We start from the raw sequence: 15456 nt of genomic DNA on the forward strand, positions 1-15456 counted from the left end.
TTTAAAATTATGAGGGGGATTGATAGAGTTGACGTGGATAGGCTTTTTCTATTGAGAGTGGGGGAGATTTAAACAAGAGGACATGAGTTGAGAGTTAAAGGGCAAAAGTTTAGGGGTAACATGAGGGGGAACTTCTTTACTCAGAGTTGTGGCTGTGTGGAACGAGCTTCCAGCAGAAGTGGTTGAGGCAGGTTTGATGTTGTCATTTAAAGTTAAATTGGATAGATATATGGACAGGAAGGGAATGGAGGGTTATGGACTGAGTGCAGGTCGGTGGGATTAGGTGAGAGTAGGAGTTCGGCACGGACTAGAAGGGCCAACATGGCCTGTTTCCGTGCTGTAATTGTTATATGGTTGTATGGTTGATGCCAAGGATGGAATCCCAAGGGTTAAACTGGAAGTCTGGAAGTCAAGGCCTTTTGACCGATGCCCCAGGTCTGTGAATCTCTGCAAGTCTGCTAGGGTAGTTGAAGGCCCAATGTCTGTGTGTCCAAGTCTGAGTATATGTGTGTGGGTAGGAGCACTGAACAGGGTTTGTTTTGCTCTAGTTGTTTTGTCACTTGTTGTGCTCTGTGTTGGTCTGCTGAGTGTTGTGGCCATGCTATGTTGGTGCTGGAATGTGTAACGACACCTATGGGCTACACCCAGCACACCCTCCAGTGTGTCAGTTATTAACACAAACAATGCATTTTACTGTACGTTTCCATGCACATGGGATAAATAAACTTCAGTCTTAAGAGACATGATAGGATGATTGGAGCTGATTTACAAGGACATTGCCAGAACCTAAAAATAATGGGGCCACTGTTTTACATAAATGTCCTATCTAGTGACCATAATTTTTTCATTGACAAGCAAAGGAAAATATTCCGAAGATAATTCAATATTGGACTCTAAGTGAGAGCTCGGAGAGTTTGTCATAATTAAAAAGGATTTAAATAGACTGCAGCAAAAAGAGCATTGTGAACAGAACAGCAGCCTGCAAAAGCTGCCCAAATCACACAAGCATGAAGACACCAAACTTACTTGATGGCGTATTTAAGTGCACACGAAAAGTAATGTTGTTTTATTTATAAGTTTATTGTAATGAAAAAATGACATACTTTTTAAAATATACTGTTACTGCTTTGTTCATGTTACCATTTACTTTTCATTGGTGCAGAACTGGACACCTTCATCTGTTTTGTTCTAAAATTAAAAATAGCCTATGCTGAGCTTGTGCTGGTGCCAAGTAAATAATTAATTTTGCCATGCCAAACTTTTTGCATAAAAATATACTGTACACTCTACATCCTATATATAATCAAAAGGAATCTCAGATTTCTGTTTCTTGCAGTCATGGGCAGAGCAGTTGCTGTGATGTACCGGGATAGAAAATGCCTTCCATGGTGCATCAATAAAAATTGGTGAGGGTCAAAGGGGACATGCTGAATTTCTTTAGCCTCCGGAGGCACTAATGAGCTTTCTTGGCTGTGGCATCTACGTGGTTGGATCAGGACTGGCTATTGGTAATGTTTCTTCCAAGGAACGTGAAGCTCTCCACCCTCTTGACCTTAGCACAACTGACAAGCTCTTTTGTTTTGCTGACATTGAAGGAAAGATTGCTGTCATGATACCATATTACTAAGCCCTCCATCTCCATTCGGTACTCTGACATACTGTTATGTCTGCAAATACCCCTGATCCTGCACTGAGCAGCTGGCACAGGTCACAGTCAGGGACACCATCCAGGCCAGATGCTTCATCGAGCTGCAATAGTGACTGTTGCTTCAGATGCATTGAATTGCTATTGTCTCTTGGAAGCCCCGATATCTTTCCGTAGATTGTATCTCAAATTCCTTGAAAAGGTCAGGGTTACCTCATTTGAACACAATGCATCCTGGACTTCAGTAAGGAGTGGATCACCTGATTCACCTGCGGTTTCCAGTTTGGAAACTCCTAGATTGTCTGGTTTGAGCACAATCTTCATGGTGGTGCTATACTTACACAGGCTGCCTAGAGTCTTTGAATGTAAGACAATCCACTGACTATTGATTTTAGATTCTTCTTTGAAAAGGAGAAGCTAAAATTGGCCATTGTTGATTGTTCCAATTGTTGATTGGAAGGACACTAGCAGGGATGAAAGTAGAACCACAGTGGCTGCATTTCTGGGAGCAATTCAGAAGGAACAGGAAAGATGTACTCCAAAGATAAAGTGGTATAAAGGAAGTATGGGATAAGGGATGTCAAAGAAAGCATGAAATCAAAAGAGTGGGCATATAATATAATAAAAACAAACATTAGTGGGAAGTTAGAGGATGGGGAAGTTTTTAAAAACCAACAGAAGGCAACTGAAAATACCCTAATGAGAAAAAATATGAAATATGAAGGTAAGCTAGCCAACAATATAAAAGAGGATACAAAATTTTTTCATATATATATATATATAAAGAGTAAAAGAGAGACGTGAGTGGATATTGGACTGCTGGAAAATGACCCTGAATAGGTTGTAATGGGGGACAAAGAAATGGCAAATTTAATAAATATTTTGCTTCAGTCTTCACTGTGGAAGACACTAGCAGGATACCAGAAATCTGAGAGCACCTGGGGGCAGAAGTGAGTGTCATTGCTAGTACTAAGGAGAAGGCGCTTGGGGAGCTGAAAAGTCTGAAGGTAGATAGGTCACCTGGACCCGATGTACTGCACCCCAGGGTTCTGAAAGAGGTAACTGAAGAGATTGTGGAGGCATTAATAATGATCTTTCAAGAATCACTAGATTCTAGAATGGTTCCAGAGGACTGGAAAATTGTAAATGTCACTCCACTCTCTAAGAATGGAGGGAGGCAGAAGAAAGGAAGTTATAGGCCAGTTAGCCTGACTTCAATGGTTGGAAAGATGTTGGAGTCTATTATTAAGAATGAGGTTCTGGGGTAATTGGATGTACATGATAAAATAGGCCAAAGTCAGGGTGGTTTCCTTAAGGGGAAATCTTGCCTATCAAATCTGTTGGAACACTTTGAAGAAATAAGGATAGACAAAGGAGAGTCAGTGGAAGTTGTTTACTTGGATTTTCAAAAGGCCTTTGACAAGGTGCCACACTTGAGGCTGCTTGACAAGAGAAGAGCACATAACATTACAGAAAAGATACTAGCATGAACAGACTGGCTGACTGGCATGAGGCAAAGAATGGGAATAAAGGGGGCCTATTGTGGTTGGCTGCAGGGGACTAGTGGTATTCCGCAGGGGTTGGTGTTGGGACCACTTCTTTTCAAATCATATCTCAATGATTTGAATGAAAGAATTGTTGGCTTTGTGGCCAAGTTTGCAGATGATCAGAAGATAGGTGGAGGGGCACATAGTGTTGAGGAAGCAAGGTGTCTGCAGAAAGACTTCGGCAGACTGGGAGAACAGGCAAGGAAGCTGCAGATGAAATTTAGTGTAGGGAAGTGCACAGTCATGCAATTTGTTAGAAGGAATATAGGTGTGCACTGTTTTCTAGATGGGAAAAAAAAAATCAAAAATCAAAGGTGCAAAGGGACTTGGAAGCCCTCCTGCAGGATTCCCTAAAGGTTAACTTGCAGGTTGAATTGGTGGTAAGGAAGGCAAATGCGATGTTAGCATTCATTTCAAGAGAACAAGCATACAAAAGCAAGGTTGTAATGCTGAGGCTTTATAAGGCATCAGTCAGACCGCAGAAGTATTGGAAGTAGTTTGGGTCCCTTCTCGAAGAAAATCTATGCTGTCATTGGAGAGGGTTCAGAGGAGATTAACGACAATGGGAAGCATTTGTTGGCTCTTGTCCTGTATTTGCTAGAGTTTAGAAGAATGGGGGGGGGGCGGGCTCATTGAAACCTATCAAATATTGAAAGGCCTATGTTGAATGGATGTGGAGAGGATCTTTCCTATAGTGGATCTAGAATCAGAGGGCTCGGCCTCAGAATAGAGGGACATCCATTTAAAACAGAGAGAAGGAAAATTTTCTTTAGGCCAGAGGGTGGTGAATCTATGGAAATCATTTCCACAGACAACTGTACAGGCCAAGTCATTGGGTATATTTAAGGTATATTTGATATGTTCTTGAGTAATCGGAGTGTCACAAGTTACGGGGTGAAGGCAGGAGAATGGGGATGAGAGCAATACTAAATCAGCCATGATGGAATGGTGGAGCAGACACAATGGGCCGAATGGTCTGATTCTGCTCCTATGTCTTATGGTCAAAGTAATTATGTAGAGGCTCATCCATTTCTCAGACCAGCACTGAACAACTTTCTGTACTGGATGCTCACATTTCAGCTTCTGTTTTCTTCATGACCTAAAGAGCACAGTCCAGTAAGCTAATTTACCAAACTGGCAGGGGGGTGACTTGATAGATGTTTTCCGTTGTTTAGCAAAGGTCAAGTGTGTTTGGATGCCTGGCAGTTTTTTGGTAACACACTTTTGAATTGGGCCTGGTTAAAGTCACTGCATTGATAAAAAGGGCCTCTGGGTATCCTGTTTCAAGGCTGTTGACCACAGAGCACGGTACTATTTTCCTCTCAAAATCAATCTTTTCCCTTATTATTAGATTTTTAAGTCTTTCACTGCTAGACCCCAGTCATCAGATCTACCACCTGCCCATGCCACTTTGGATGCCCTGTTTTTCAATTTAACATTATCCTTCACCTACTTTGGTAACCACAGACTGTCTCTTTCTCATGGAATCCCTCTTTCTAATTGGGAGTGTTGTGTGTTCTGAATCAGTTATTTCAATATCTGACAGTGTTCATTTATAAGCAACACACATCAAAGTTGCTGGTGAACGCCGCAGGCCAGGCAGCATCTCTAGGAAGAGGTACAGTCGACGTTTCAGGCCGAGACCCTTCGTCAGGACTAACTGAAGGAAGAGTTAGTAAGAGATTTGAAAGATTTGAAAGATTCCCGTGATTCTGTTAGGGTTAAATGAAGGTGTCGGGGGTTGTGGAATGCATGGGTTTTCTCTCACAGTCAAAAGAAGTGCCGGGTAGGTTAATTGGTTATTGGAAATTGTCCGGGGTGGGGGTGTTAGGGGTTGCTGGGGCGGTGCTGCTTGAAGGGCCTGCTTTGCGCTGTATTGTTAAATAAATAAATATTCTGTTCCAAACTACGTTCCGTGACATACTGTTCTAAGAAGCAACCCCTAATGCACTGCACATCTTCCATACCATTGGCAGTATGGTTTGTCCAATTAATATGTAGATTACAACTTCATGACAATTTCAGAGCCCTCCAAAAGGCACTAGTTGTTCAGCCCTATCACAAGATCACATTTTACATGCTTGTAGACTTCTCTCACCTTCTTGACCCTGCTATTCATAACTTCACCCAAACCAATCCTACCTTATTATTCATTGCCTCTATCATGACACACCACTCTGATACCGTCCTCAATTAATAACACTACCATACCATCTTTCCCTTTCAGCCTTTTCTTTTGAATATTTTCTAACCTGGAATATTGAGCACCCAGTCCTGGTCATCCTGCAATCAACAATTCAAAGCACATTTATTTTCAAAGTATGTACACAGAATACAACTCTGAGATTTGTCCTGTTGCAGGAAGTCATGAAGCAAAGAAATACCATGGAACACATTCAAGAAAACATCAAACACCCAGCACTCAAAAAAAGGAATAGATTGTGCAAATGGCAAAAAGCGAGCAAACAACACATAGAATATCAAACATCAATCCATGAGTTCTGTAGCATTCAGTTTAATTCAGTTTAGTACCATGCTGCTAGTCAATGCAGTGCCATTCTTCACCAAAGCTCCCCCGTTTGTATTGATTGCCCCTATCAAACCAGTCAAAAAACAGCAAATTTTAAAAAAGGGTCCAGGAATGCATGCAACATGAACCTCAAAGTCCCCCAAAACAAGACCACAGCCTCACCAATCAATCCTGATAACGTTGATTCCAAGACTCCTGCACTTCTTCAGACAGCAGCTTGCAGGAGGGAAGGGAAGACCGGTCAAATGCAGGGTGATGGCAGCCAACACCCACCCATCCTCCACTCTCATCCTCGTCTACTTCAACCTTGCTCAATGTGTCAATCAGAGAGAAGCAATGGAGTCAGTCATGAGCTCACACCCCGTCTCCAGACTTCCAGGCATCCAGACCACACATTCTGCACCAAACCTCACCGACCTCCCTCAGAGACAGCAAAGTCCCAGATCGCTCCTTCAACCCAAAACGCACTATCAAAATGTAAATCACAGGTTCCAATCACAGCTTAGTAGTAGAATCATATTTGAAAGCAGTAAAAAACATAGTTTCATGAACTGTCAACAGGAGGTTGCCATTGATCAGGTCCTCTGGCGTCATCTTGACTGACTATATCTGCACTAACATGATTCAGGTGAAGCACATCCTATTGGAACATTCTCCATGAACTGAACTCCATTTCTACCACACTGCGCTTTTAAACTACACACTTACTTCCCTAATCCTTTTCTATCTTTCAAATCATGTTTGTGGTTTTGCTTTTTGCCCAGGCTCAAATTTCTTCAGCAGAATATCCTTCCTAACCATACCCATGTCATTACATGGATGTCAAATGGATCCTCCTACTCCCACTCCAAGTTCTTCTCCAACTCTTCTGAGTACTGGTACTTGACTCTAGTACCAGGCAGAAAACACAGCCTTTTGGGCTCTCATACTTTGCACAGAGAGCAGTGTCTGTTCCCCTAACTACATTATCCCATGTGACTTCTACCATTTCCCCCTCCACACCCCTCCCATTGAATGGATCCCTGTTTAATGGTCTTACAGTCTGCACATCCTCTCCTAACCCTTGTCCACAAAATGAGGAAGAATCTGGTACCTTTTGGATAAGGACTGTGGCTTCTCTGGAACTATTCTGAAGATCCTTCTATTTGACTCTTTTTCAGTCATACTATCCTGCCTTGACCATTTGCGAATTTAGAGATAGATAGTCTAAGGGATGTGATTGCCTGCTGGATACTGTGTCCAGGTAATCCTCCCCTCCCCCAAGTATTTGAGGTCAAGCTCCGGATCACTGATCAAGGTCAAAGGTGCTTGAGCAGCCAACACCTGCTGCAAATGTGATCACTGTTTACTACCATGGTAACAATATAGGCTTCAAGAGAATACAAATGTATTATGGTGTTCTTTTCATGTATTTTTGCTGTCCTCCTTTGACTAGTAACTATTTTTACTGCAATTGAAAAGCTTCATAAATTCAAGGTAAATTTCCTTCAATTTAGTACATTCACCTGACCACCCATTTAGAAGAAATAAATTCAAACTGTAGATTGCAAATTCAGTTTATAGAGTATAACCATATTCTTATTCACAGTCACTATGGTTTATTTTCCACTTACTGTATGACCTTCTGGCAGCTCTTCTAAGAGGTTTGCTTTAGTATTTATGCAGCTTCAGCTCCATTGTATTAAAATAAAATGAAAAATGTTCCTTCAGCAGCCTTGATCAATTTCCATTAGGCAGTCAAATAAAATATAATCAAATCTCAAGCTAAATTACTTGGTGATAACTTATAAATCATTGTTTTTCTGTAAATTAAAGACCCATTAAACTAATCTCAAATGTCCCTTTAAAGAACCTTGTATATAGCCATGGTACTTTTGAATTTTTAAAAAATATTGTCTTGGCTATAATACACAAAATGATTTAATGATACAAAAGAACTATTACAAAATGTATTTCATCTTTCATCGAAGCAGGTCATTTCAGTCTACTGAGTCTAGACCAGTTTATGGAGCAATCACATTCAAGAGATTCCATTTTCTGTACTAATTTTTTCTTAAACCTATACTCTCCACATTCCCAGCAACTCCACTCACTTTTTACCACTCACCTAAACACTCTGGACAATTTAGAGTGGCCAATTAACTAAGCAACCAAAAAATATGCAACTTGGGAGAAGATAATGGAGGATGCAGGCGAAATTAATGCAAAAAAGGAAAGCTAGATATTATTTATTTGCCTTTGATCTCCAGAGTGTAACTATAACCCTCTCCAATTCTAGGTAGAATGCAACTCTCCTCTCTGCTAGATTTAAAGACCCTGTCCCTACAAAAATTGAGTTGTTGAAAACCAAATGTTTCAATCAAACAGAACTAAAAAACAGATTCTGTTAGGACTCCAAAAATAGTGTTTCAGCTGGGAGAAAGCTACTGCTGGAAACATTCTATGATTTGAGGAAAAGGAATGAAATTAAGCAAAGGCAAACTCTCTCAACTGCACTATTGAAAGGCAATGAAGACTGACTGCATCGTGAACCATGTTAATGACTGTAAAGGGATCAAGGAAGAAGAATGCATATGGAAACTGGATAAATATTTAAATTTTATAATTAAAATGTAAGAACAATGATGTGGGACTAACCAGATATTATTTTTCCCAAACAACAAGTACAGCAATGAGAAAGGCCAAAGAGCTTTTTCCTATTTTATGCTTAATGATTAAATAATCTATGATTATCAGCAAATAACCAGCTTTAAGCCCAGATTGTGCTTCTTAAGAACTTTACAAATGGAAACAGGTAGATGCCATTTGGCCTCCTGCAAACTTTCAAGGATGATATGATTGTAATAGATCTTTAGCACCCAAGGCTATTCAAAAATGTTGAGGTTGTAGATGTCGGTGATGAAGACAGTTCTGTAGAACACTTTTTTTGTAAATGATATTTGTACCTTTTTAGATGGCTAACCCTGGAATAGTTCTAGCATTATTTGATGATTTCAAATGCTTTAAATTCCCAGGTTTTAAAAAACCTATTTAAGTAAGGGATGGCTTGCAAAGGACCACAGATGTGCAATGAAATTTAATCCTGAAAGTGGTGTCAAGTCAACTGAGAATGGGATAGAATATCCCATAATTAGATGTAATTTATGTAAAGAGAGCTTTGCAGCTTTTAAAGATTTCCAGAAGCATTTTAAGAGGACGCCATTTTGGTATGCCTATTAGGGTGCAAAGTGCCAAAATTGGAAAAGTTAATGAATACCATGCAATTACTTGTACCAAGTTAAATACCATTAGGTAAGACAGGACAAAGAAATTAGCTACTGAGGTTACTGGTTTTGCAGTGCTGGCTTCAGTGGTATAATCAGAAATGTTAAAATGTATGTTAATTCCTACAAGACTGATGACAATAATGGTTCTAGCATAGGTAGCACCAACAGCAGCAGAATTTCCATCTTACAGTTTCTCAGCAATGTAGGCTTTCTGAGTGACAAGACAAATGTGGGAAGAAAAGCAAGACTACATGCATGTTAGTGATGTGGCCAGAACAACAAACTGTGGGAAGGCATCATGTATGGGGCAAGTATTGTGTGGTTGAAGGAGGAAAAAGATCTTCATTTCAGGTATGAGGAACAGATGTACCAAACACAAAGTTAAGTACATGATGCTGAAAGAAAATAGGAGACCCTGGACTAAGCATTTAAAATGGAGCCATGCTAATGTGACCTACCCTTTGGAAATTAATATTCACTAAAAATCTACAAACTTACCTTTATCAGCTTTGTTGTTGATTTCTGTCTGCAGAAATTTTCAACAAGGCTGAAAAAGTTAAGTTTAGCCTTTGTTCATCTTGAGCTAGGAATGAGAATTTATTAGTAATCATCAGCGTGACTTGATAAAAACAAACCTGCTGCCAAGTGGGACTGTATGATTTTAGATGAAGTCACGAAAGATATCTGAGGTTACAACACAGTTTTATTTCTCGCAGATTAAATATGTTAAAGTTCCAGATGACATCAGCAAAAGGCACTCTCAAGACAAAATAACTGAATTAAGTTTCAAACCATTGATAACTGAAAGCTGGTAACTGTTAGTTTGATTTAACTCTGGACTTTTGCAAAAACATTAGCTGTAAGATTGGTCGATATGACTCTGAATGACTACAGGAGTATTTAAAGATGACCCCCAATTATGATCAAAATATCACAATCTTAAATCATTAACAGGTGTCTAGAGCAATGAAAAGACCTTGCTGTCGTTTTTTAATTTCATCAAGGCATTTGATTCAGTGACAAAAACATATTAAGGTCCTTGGTCATGTGGGTGTAAACATTTTACAGATTTTCCACTTAAAGGAATGAATCAGGGCAATCAGCTTTCTACAATTTCATTCAATATGATGGATGTTTGGATGGTGACAGTACAATGTCTACCACCCCAGCATTCAAGAGTACAGGCTGGATCCCTTTATCAAAGATGGGCATTGACATAGTGGATTACGGAGCCTGTTTAGTTCTGTACGACTAACTAGTTTTTTAATTTATTTATCAGTTTAGTTATGTATTTATTTATTTAAGATACAATGTGGAACCGCCTATTTAAAACTAGTTTTATCACAGGACAATTTATAATGAGCAATTCACCTACTAATCAGTACATCCTTGGACTGTGGGATGAAACAGAAGCAGCCAGAAGAAACCCACGCGTTTCACGAGTCAACGTACAAACTCCTTAGAGACGCTGCTGGAATTGAACTCTGAACTCCGGAATGCTCTGAACTGTGACAGTGCCGCGCTAACTGCTATGCTACTATAGTTCTTCATTTTTTTAATATCCAAAAGTCTATTTATTTCTATCTTTGAATATAGTCAGTACAGACCCTCTCCAACCCTCACCAGAAGAGAATCCTGGAGATTCACTGTCATCTGGGTGAAGAAAAATTCACCTCATCTCAGTCATGAATATGATAAATAGCATGGACGGTGCATCCAGGAGCCTATTTCAGTGCTTTATGTTTCTATGACTCTCTAGCTTACTGTCAATTGTAAAACTGAAGAAAATTATTCCTGTTTTGATCTTGTCAGGCTCCATACACATTTGTATGCCTTTGTTTGCTTTGTCTCTACATAAAAGGGGAGAATTGGCTTTCAGCCCACGAGCATGTTGCAACACCTTGATGTAGGTGGACATGCTGGCTGAAAACAGAATTATTCTTGACTGTAATTATTACCATTGTCAAACAGCTAGTCAGGCCTCATGATAAGGCCCACAAATGACATACAAGTGGGTGCTGAACAACTGTGGGATTAAAGAGAAGGGAAAAGTTTAATTTAGATTTACAAGGCAATTTTTACAAGAATGGTAGGAGCCAGGCCACCGGCCATCAGTGGTCTGTGAGGGTCTGGAAGTTGAGACCCGAAATGTTCAGAGGTAGGGTCGGTCAGGGCTTAAAGGTCAAAACAGTGATCGGAGAGTCCTGGGGTCAATACTCAGAGGTCAGTAGTCAAAAGGGCAAAGCCAAAGGCCACAGTCCACAGCTCTGCAAGTCAAGAGGTAGAAAGCCCAAAGTTCGAAGACAGAAGACAGCGAATCCAGGGGCACAGGCCTGAAGGTCGAGCCTGTGACTCCAGGTCAAGAACTGGAGGTTGAGGCCCAACATCCAAGAATCCAGAGCCAAGTACTGGAGGCAGCCTGCCTTGGGGCTGGAGGCCTGCCTGTGTGCGCGTGAGGGAGTGCAATGATGGGAAGGTAGGAAAGGGCTTGTTTTGCTGTTTTGTTTTGTTCTACTGCTGTTGTTATTGCTGCTTGTGTTGTTCACCTGAATATTGTGGGCATGTTATGCTACACCGGAATGCATGGTGACACTTGTGGCTGCCCCAGCGCACCTTTGGGCTCATTACCTTCCATATCTGATGTTTTCTTTAATCAATTTTCCGAATTTTCCACATAACTATTAACTGCTTCCATTTCTTCTCGATTCTCTGAAATTTCAGGAATTCCATACAATTTCAATATGTCCTTGTAAAGAAGAAAGTCATGCAGACAAGATGGGAGTGGTAACTGGCGAATAAATTTATCAGAACGAAGATGTTCACTTTTCAGTGTTGATCGAATTTTTAAACGGCTGAGGTGTGTCAGAGGAGGAATATCATCTAAATTGGAACAGAAAATCAAGTAGAATTAACCAGACATCAAAATTTAAAGAAAAGCAAAAAGAATATTACATACATTTGGTATAAATGAGAAATGACTCATCGCAGATCCACTGAAAAGTTGCAGTATTCGCCTTACAGCAAGTAATTTCAAATTAGCAGGTTGTCACATCTATAATCACTGTTCCCATTTGCACCTGGATTATATCACGACTATACATTTTTCCAATCCTTCCTGATGTACTAATTATCAGCATCAAGATAACCCTTTAATATAGAAAAATGCTCAAATTAAAATGCTCAAGAGGTAGCTGTTTGACTATCAGACTTAACAAGTAGCCGGCCTCCCAATCCTATGCACCAGTTGTAATTGTTTCAGAGCAGACAGGTTAGAAGTCAGCACCAACAAAAAGTATCCACTGTAAAATAGTCTTAAAATGGAGAATGCTAAAGCTGATATCATAAATAAAAATAAATGTTTTCTTCCCCTCTGCCATCCGATTTCCCAATGGACTTGAACCCATGAACAGTACCTCACTACATTTTTTTTGCTCTACTTATTTTATAAATACATGTTTATTCATCATACATTTCACTGTACAGCTGCTATAAGGTTAACAAATTTCACAACATATCCCTGTGATATTCAATCTGATTCTGATAAAAATGGCATTATTTTGTCAGCAAAATACAATTGGCACTATAGTGTATATTCAGTTAACGCAGTTAAATAGTTTCATAATTTTGGAAATCTAATGTCTGTTATTTAGCACAATTGTCACTCCTTTGTTGCTGCAACATTTATTGCTAAAAACCTTCATTCATTACTTTTGCAATTGCAACAATATACACTGTGCATTTATAGCAGCTAAAGCACCCAAATAAGAATAAGTGATCCATGTCCTCAATCCACATAGGATCTATTTAACTAATTTTATTACCTGTGTGACTGGGTCCTGAATTACCCCTATGAACTGTGCTTTTGAAAAGAGAGAGAGAAAGGTGCCCTACACAAACACCTTATTAAAAAGAGAGAGTTATTTAACACCAGCATTTTGTTTTTAGGAGAGAGAGAGAGACGAAGACAGCTTTGGATGATGTTATGGGCTTTCTGCAGCATGTTTACATTTCTACAAGGATGCTGCCTGCTTGGAAATCCTTACAGACAGAGAAGGGAGGAGCAGTTTGAGTGACAGCTAGTTTTCAGCACGGTGAGATAAATAGAAGGTCAGATGTTAAACAGACAGACACATGGTTTTGGTCACTGAATGAGCTTTGTTGTCCCCACAGAAAAAGTGGGTTCTGGAGGATCGATCAGGCGGATCGATCAGTGGCTCTCGCAGTGTGAACAGGGCGTAACCGGTGGGGAGTTGTTTGTGTGTCCAACCCTCGCCTGGGTTGATGGTTCCACCACAGAAGAACAGACCCCTTTGTTGTGGTCACAGTCGGTGACTTCTAAAGGATTTCGGAGGACAACGGGAAGATCGATGGCATCAGCTCACCTGAGGACTCAAATCTCTCCCTCTCTCTCTCTCTCTCCCCATCACTACTCAACTCAATACCACGAACTGAACTGAACTTTACTCATCATCGTAAGACTGTATCTATTTACCCCTAGACTTGAAGAAGCTTGGTTTTCAGATATTTCCACACTTACTTCTATATAATAAACACAAAATAATCTACAGATGCTGGGGTCAAAGCAACACTCACAACACGCTGGAGGAACTCAGCAGGTCGGGCAGCATCCGTGGAAGCGATGAGTCAACGTTTCGGACCGGAACCCTTCATCAGGACTGTAGAGGGACGGCGCAGAGGCCTTATAAAGAAGGTGGGGGGAGGGTGGGAAGGAGAAGGCTGGTCAGTTCCAGGTGAAAAACCAGTAAGGAGACAGATAAAGGGGTGGGGGAGGAGAAGCAGGGAGGTGATAGGCAGGAAAGGTGAAGAAGGAATAGGAGAAAACACAATGGGTAGTAGAAGGAGGCGGAACCATGAGGGAGGTGATAGGCAGCTAGGGGAGGGGGCAGAGTGACATAGGGATAGATGAAGGGAGGGGGAGGGAATTACCGGAAGTTGGAGAATTCTATGTTCATACCAAGGGGCTGGAGACTACCCATGCAGTATATGAGGTGTTGCTCCTCCAACCTGAGTTTAGCCTCATCATGGCGGTAGAGGAGGCCATGTATGGACATATCTGAATGGGAGTGGAAGCAGAGTTGAAGTGGGTGGCTACTGGGAGATCTTGTCTGTTGTGGTGGACGAAGCAGTCCCCCAATCTGCGTCGGGTTTCACCGATGTAGGGGAGGCCGCACCAGGAGCACCGGATGCAATAGATGACCCTAACAGACTCACAAGTGAAGTGTTGCCTCACTTGGAAGGACTGTTTGTGGCAAGAGAGGAGGTGTAGGGACAGGTGTCTCCCTGTAACACACGTCCCTCCCCACAGATCTCCCACCCGGCACTTATCCCTGTAAGCGCAAGTGCTACACCTGTCCCTACACCTTCTCGCTTGCCACCATTCAGGGCCCCAAACAGTCCTTCCAGGTGAGGCAACACTTCACTTGTGAGTCTGTTGGGGTCATCTATTGCATCCGGTGCTCCCGGTGCTGCCTCCTCTACATCGGTGAAACCCGACTCAGATTGGGGGACCGCTTCGTCGAGCACCTCCGCTCCATCCGCCTCAACAGACAAGATCTCCCAGTAGCCACCCACTTCAACTCTGCTTCCCAACCCCATTCAGATATGTCCGTACATGGCCTCCTCTACTGCCATGATAAGGCTAAACTCAGGCTGGAGAAGCAACACCTCATATACCGTCTAGGTGGTCTCCAGCCCCTTGGTATGAACATAGAATTCTCCAACTTCCAGTAATTCCCTCCCTCTCCCTTCCTCTATCCCTATGTCCCTATGTCACTCTGCCCCCTCTCCCAGCTGCCTATCACCTCCCTCATGGTTCTGCCTCCTTCTACTACCCATTGTGTTTTCTCCTATTCCTTCTTCACCTTTCCTGCCTATCACCTCCCTGCCACCCCTCCCCCACCCCTTTATCTTTCCTCTTACTGGTTTTTCACCTGGAACCTACCAGCCTTCTCCTTCCCACCCTCCCCCCACCTTCTTTATAGGGCCTCTGCCCCTTCCCTTTTCAGTCCTGACGAAGGGTTCCGGCCCAAAACATCGACTCATCGTTTCCACCGATGCTGCCCGACCTGCTGAGTTCCTCCAGCGTGTTGTGAGTGTTACTTCTATATAATAATTGCTAACCTGTTTTAAACATCTGTTTTTATATTACTGTATTGTGTAGTTACTAATAAATACCATTAGTTAATAGCAATACTGGACTCCAAGGTGTTTTCCATTTCTGCTGGTTCTTTAACCCATCACGGAGTACATGACACCTGATAATGCAACTACTTATACAGAATGAAAACCAAATTGAAACAAAAGTCAAAATAATAATTCATAATTTGCATTAATGAACAAAGCAGTTGACTCAAGAGGCAGTACCTGGCTCTTGAGAAATCATGCATTCAAACTATAGACTAAACATGATGAAGCAATACAGTACTGGGAAAATGCTGCATTGCTGGG

General features: G+C 41.3%; 1 protein-coding gene across 5 annotated transcripts in view; it reads right to left on the reverse strand.

The window, feature by feature from the left end:
• Nucleotides 1-1127: 1127 nt before the first annotated feature.
• Nucleotides 1128-15456, reverse strand: part of asb3 (ankyrin repeat and SOCS box containing 3) — a 72027-nt gene continuing 57698 nt past the window's right edge. For 3 of the 5 annotated variants that reach the window (XM_072265193.1, XM_072265197.1, XM_072265196.1), the window contains exon 10: nt 9674-11868. In XM_072265193.1, coding sequence (XP_072121294.1) covers nt 11642-11868 — 227 coding nt within the window. In that variant the 3' untranslated portion in view covers nt 9674-11641. The other 2 variants (XM_072265194.1, XM_072265195.1) reach the window with 2 other exon arrangements.

Source organism: Mobula birostris, chromosome 8 (assembly GCF_030028105.1).
Source record: "Mobula birostris isolate sMobBir1 chromosome 8, sMobBir1.hap1, whole genome shotgun sequence".
Taxonomy (NCBI): Eukaryota; Metazoa; Chordata; class Chondrichthyes; order Myliobatiformes; family Myliobatidae; genus Mobula; species Mobula birostris.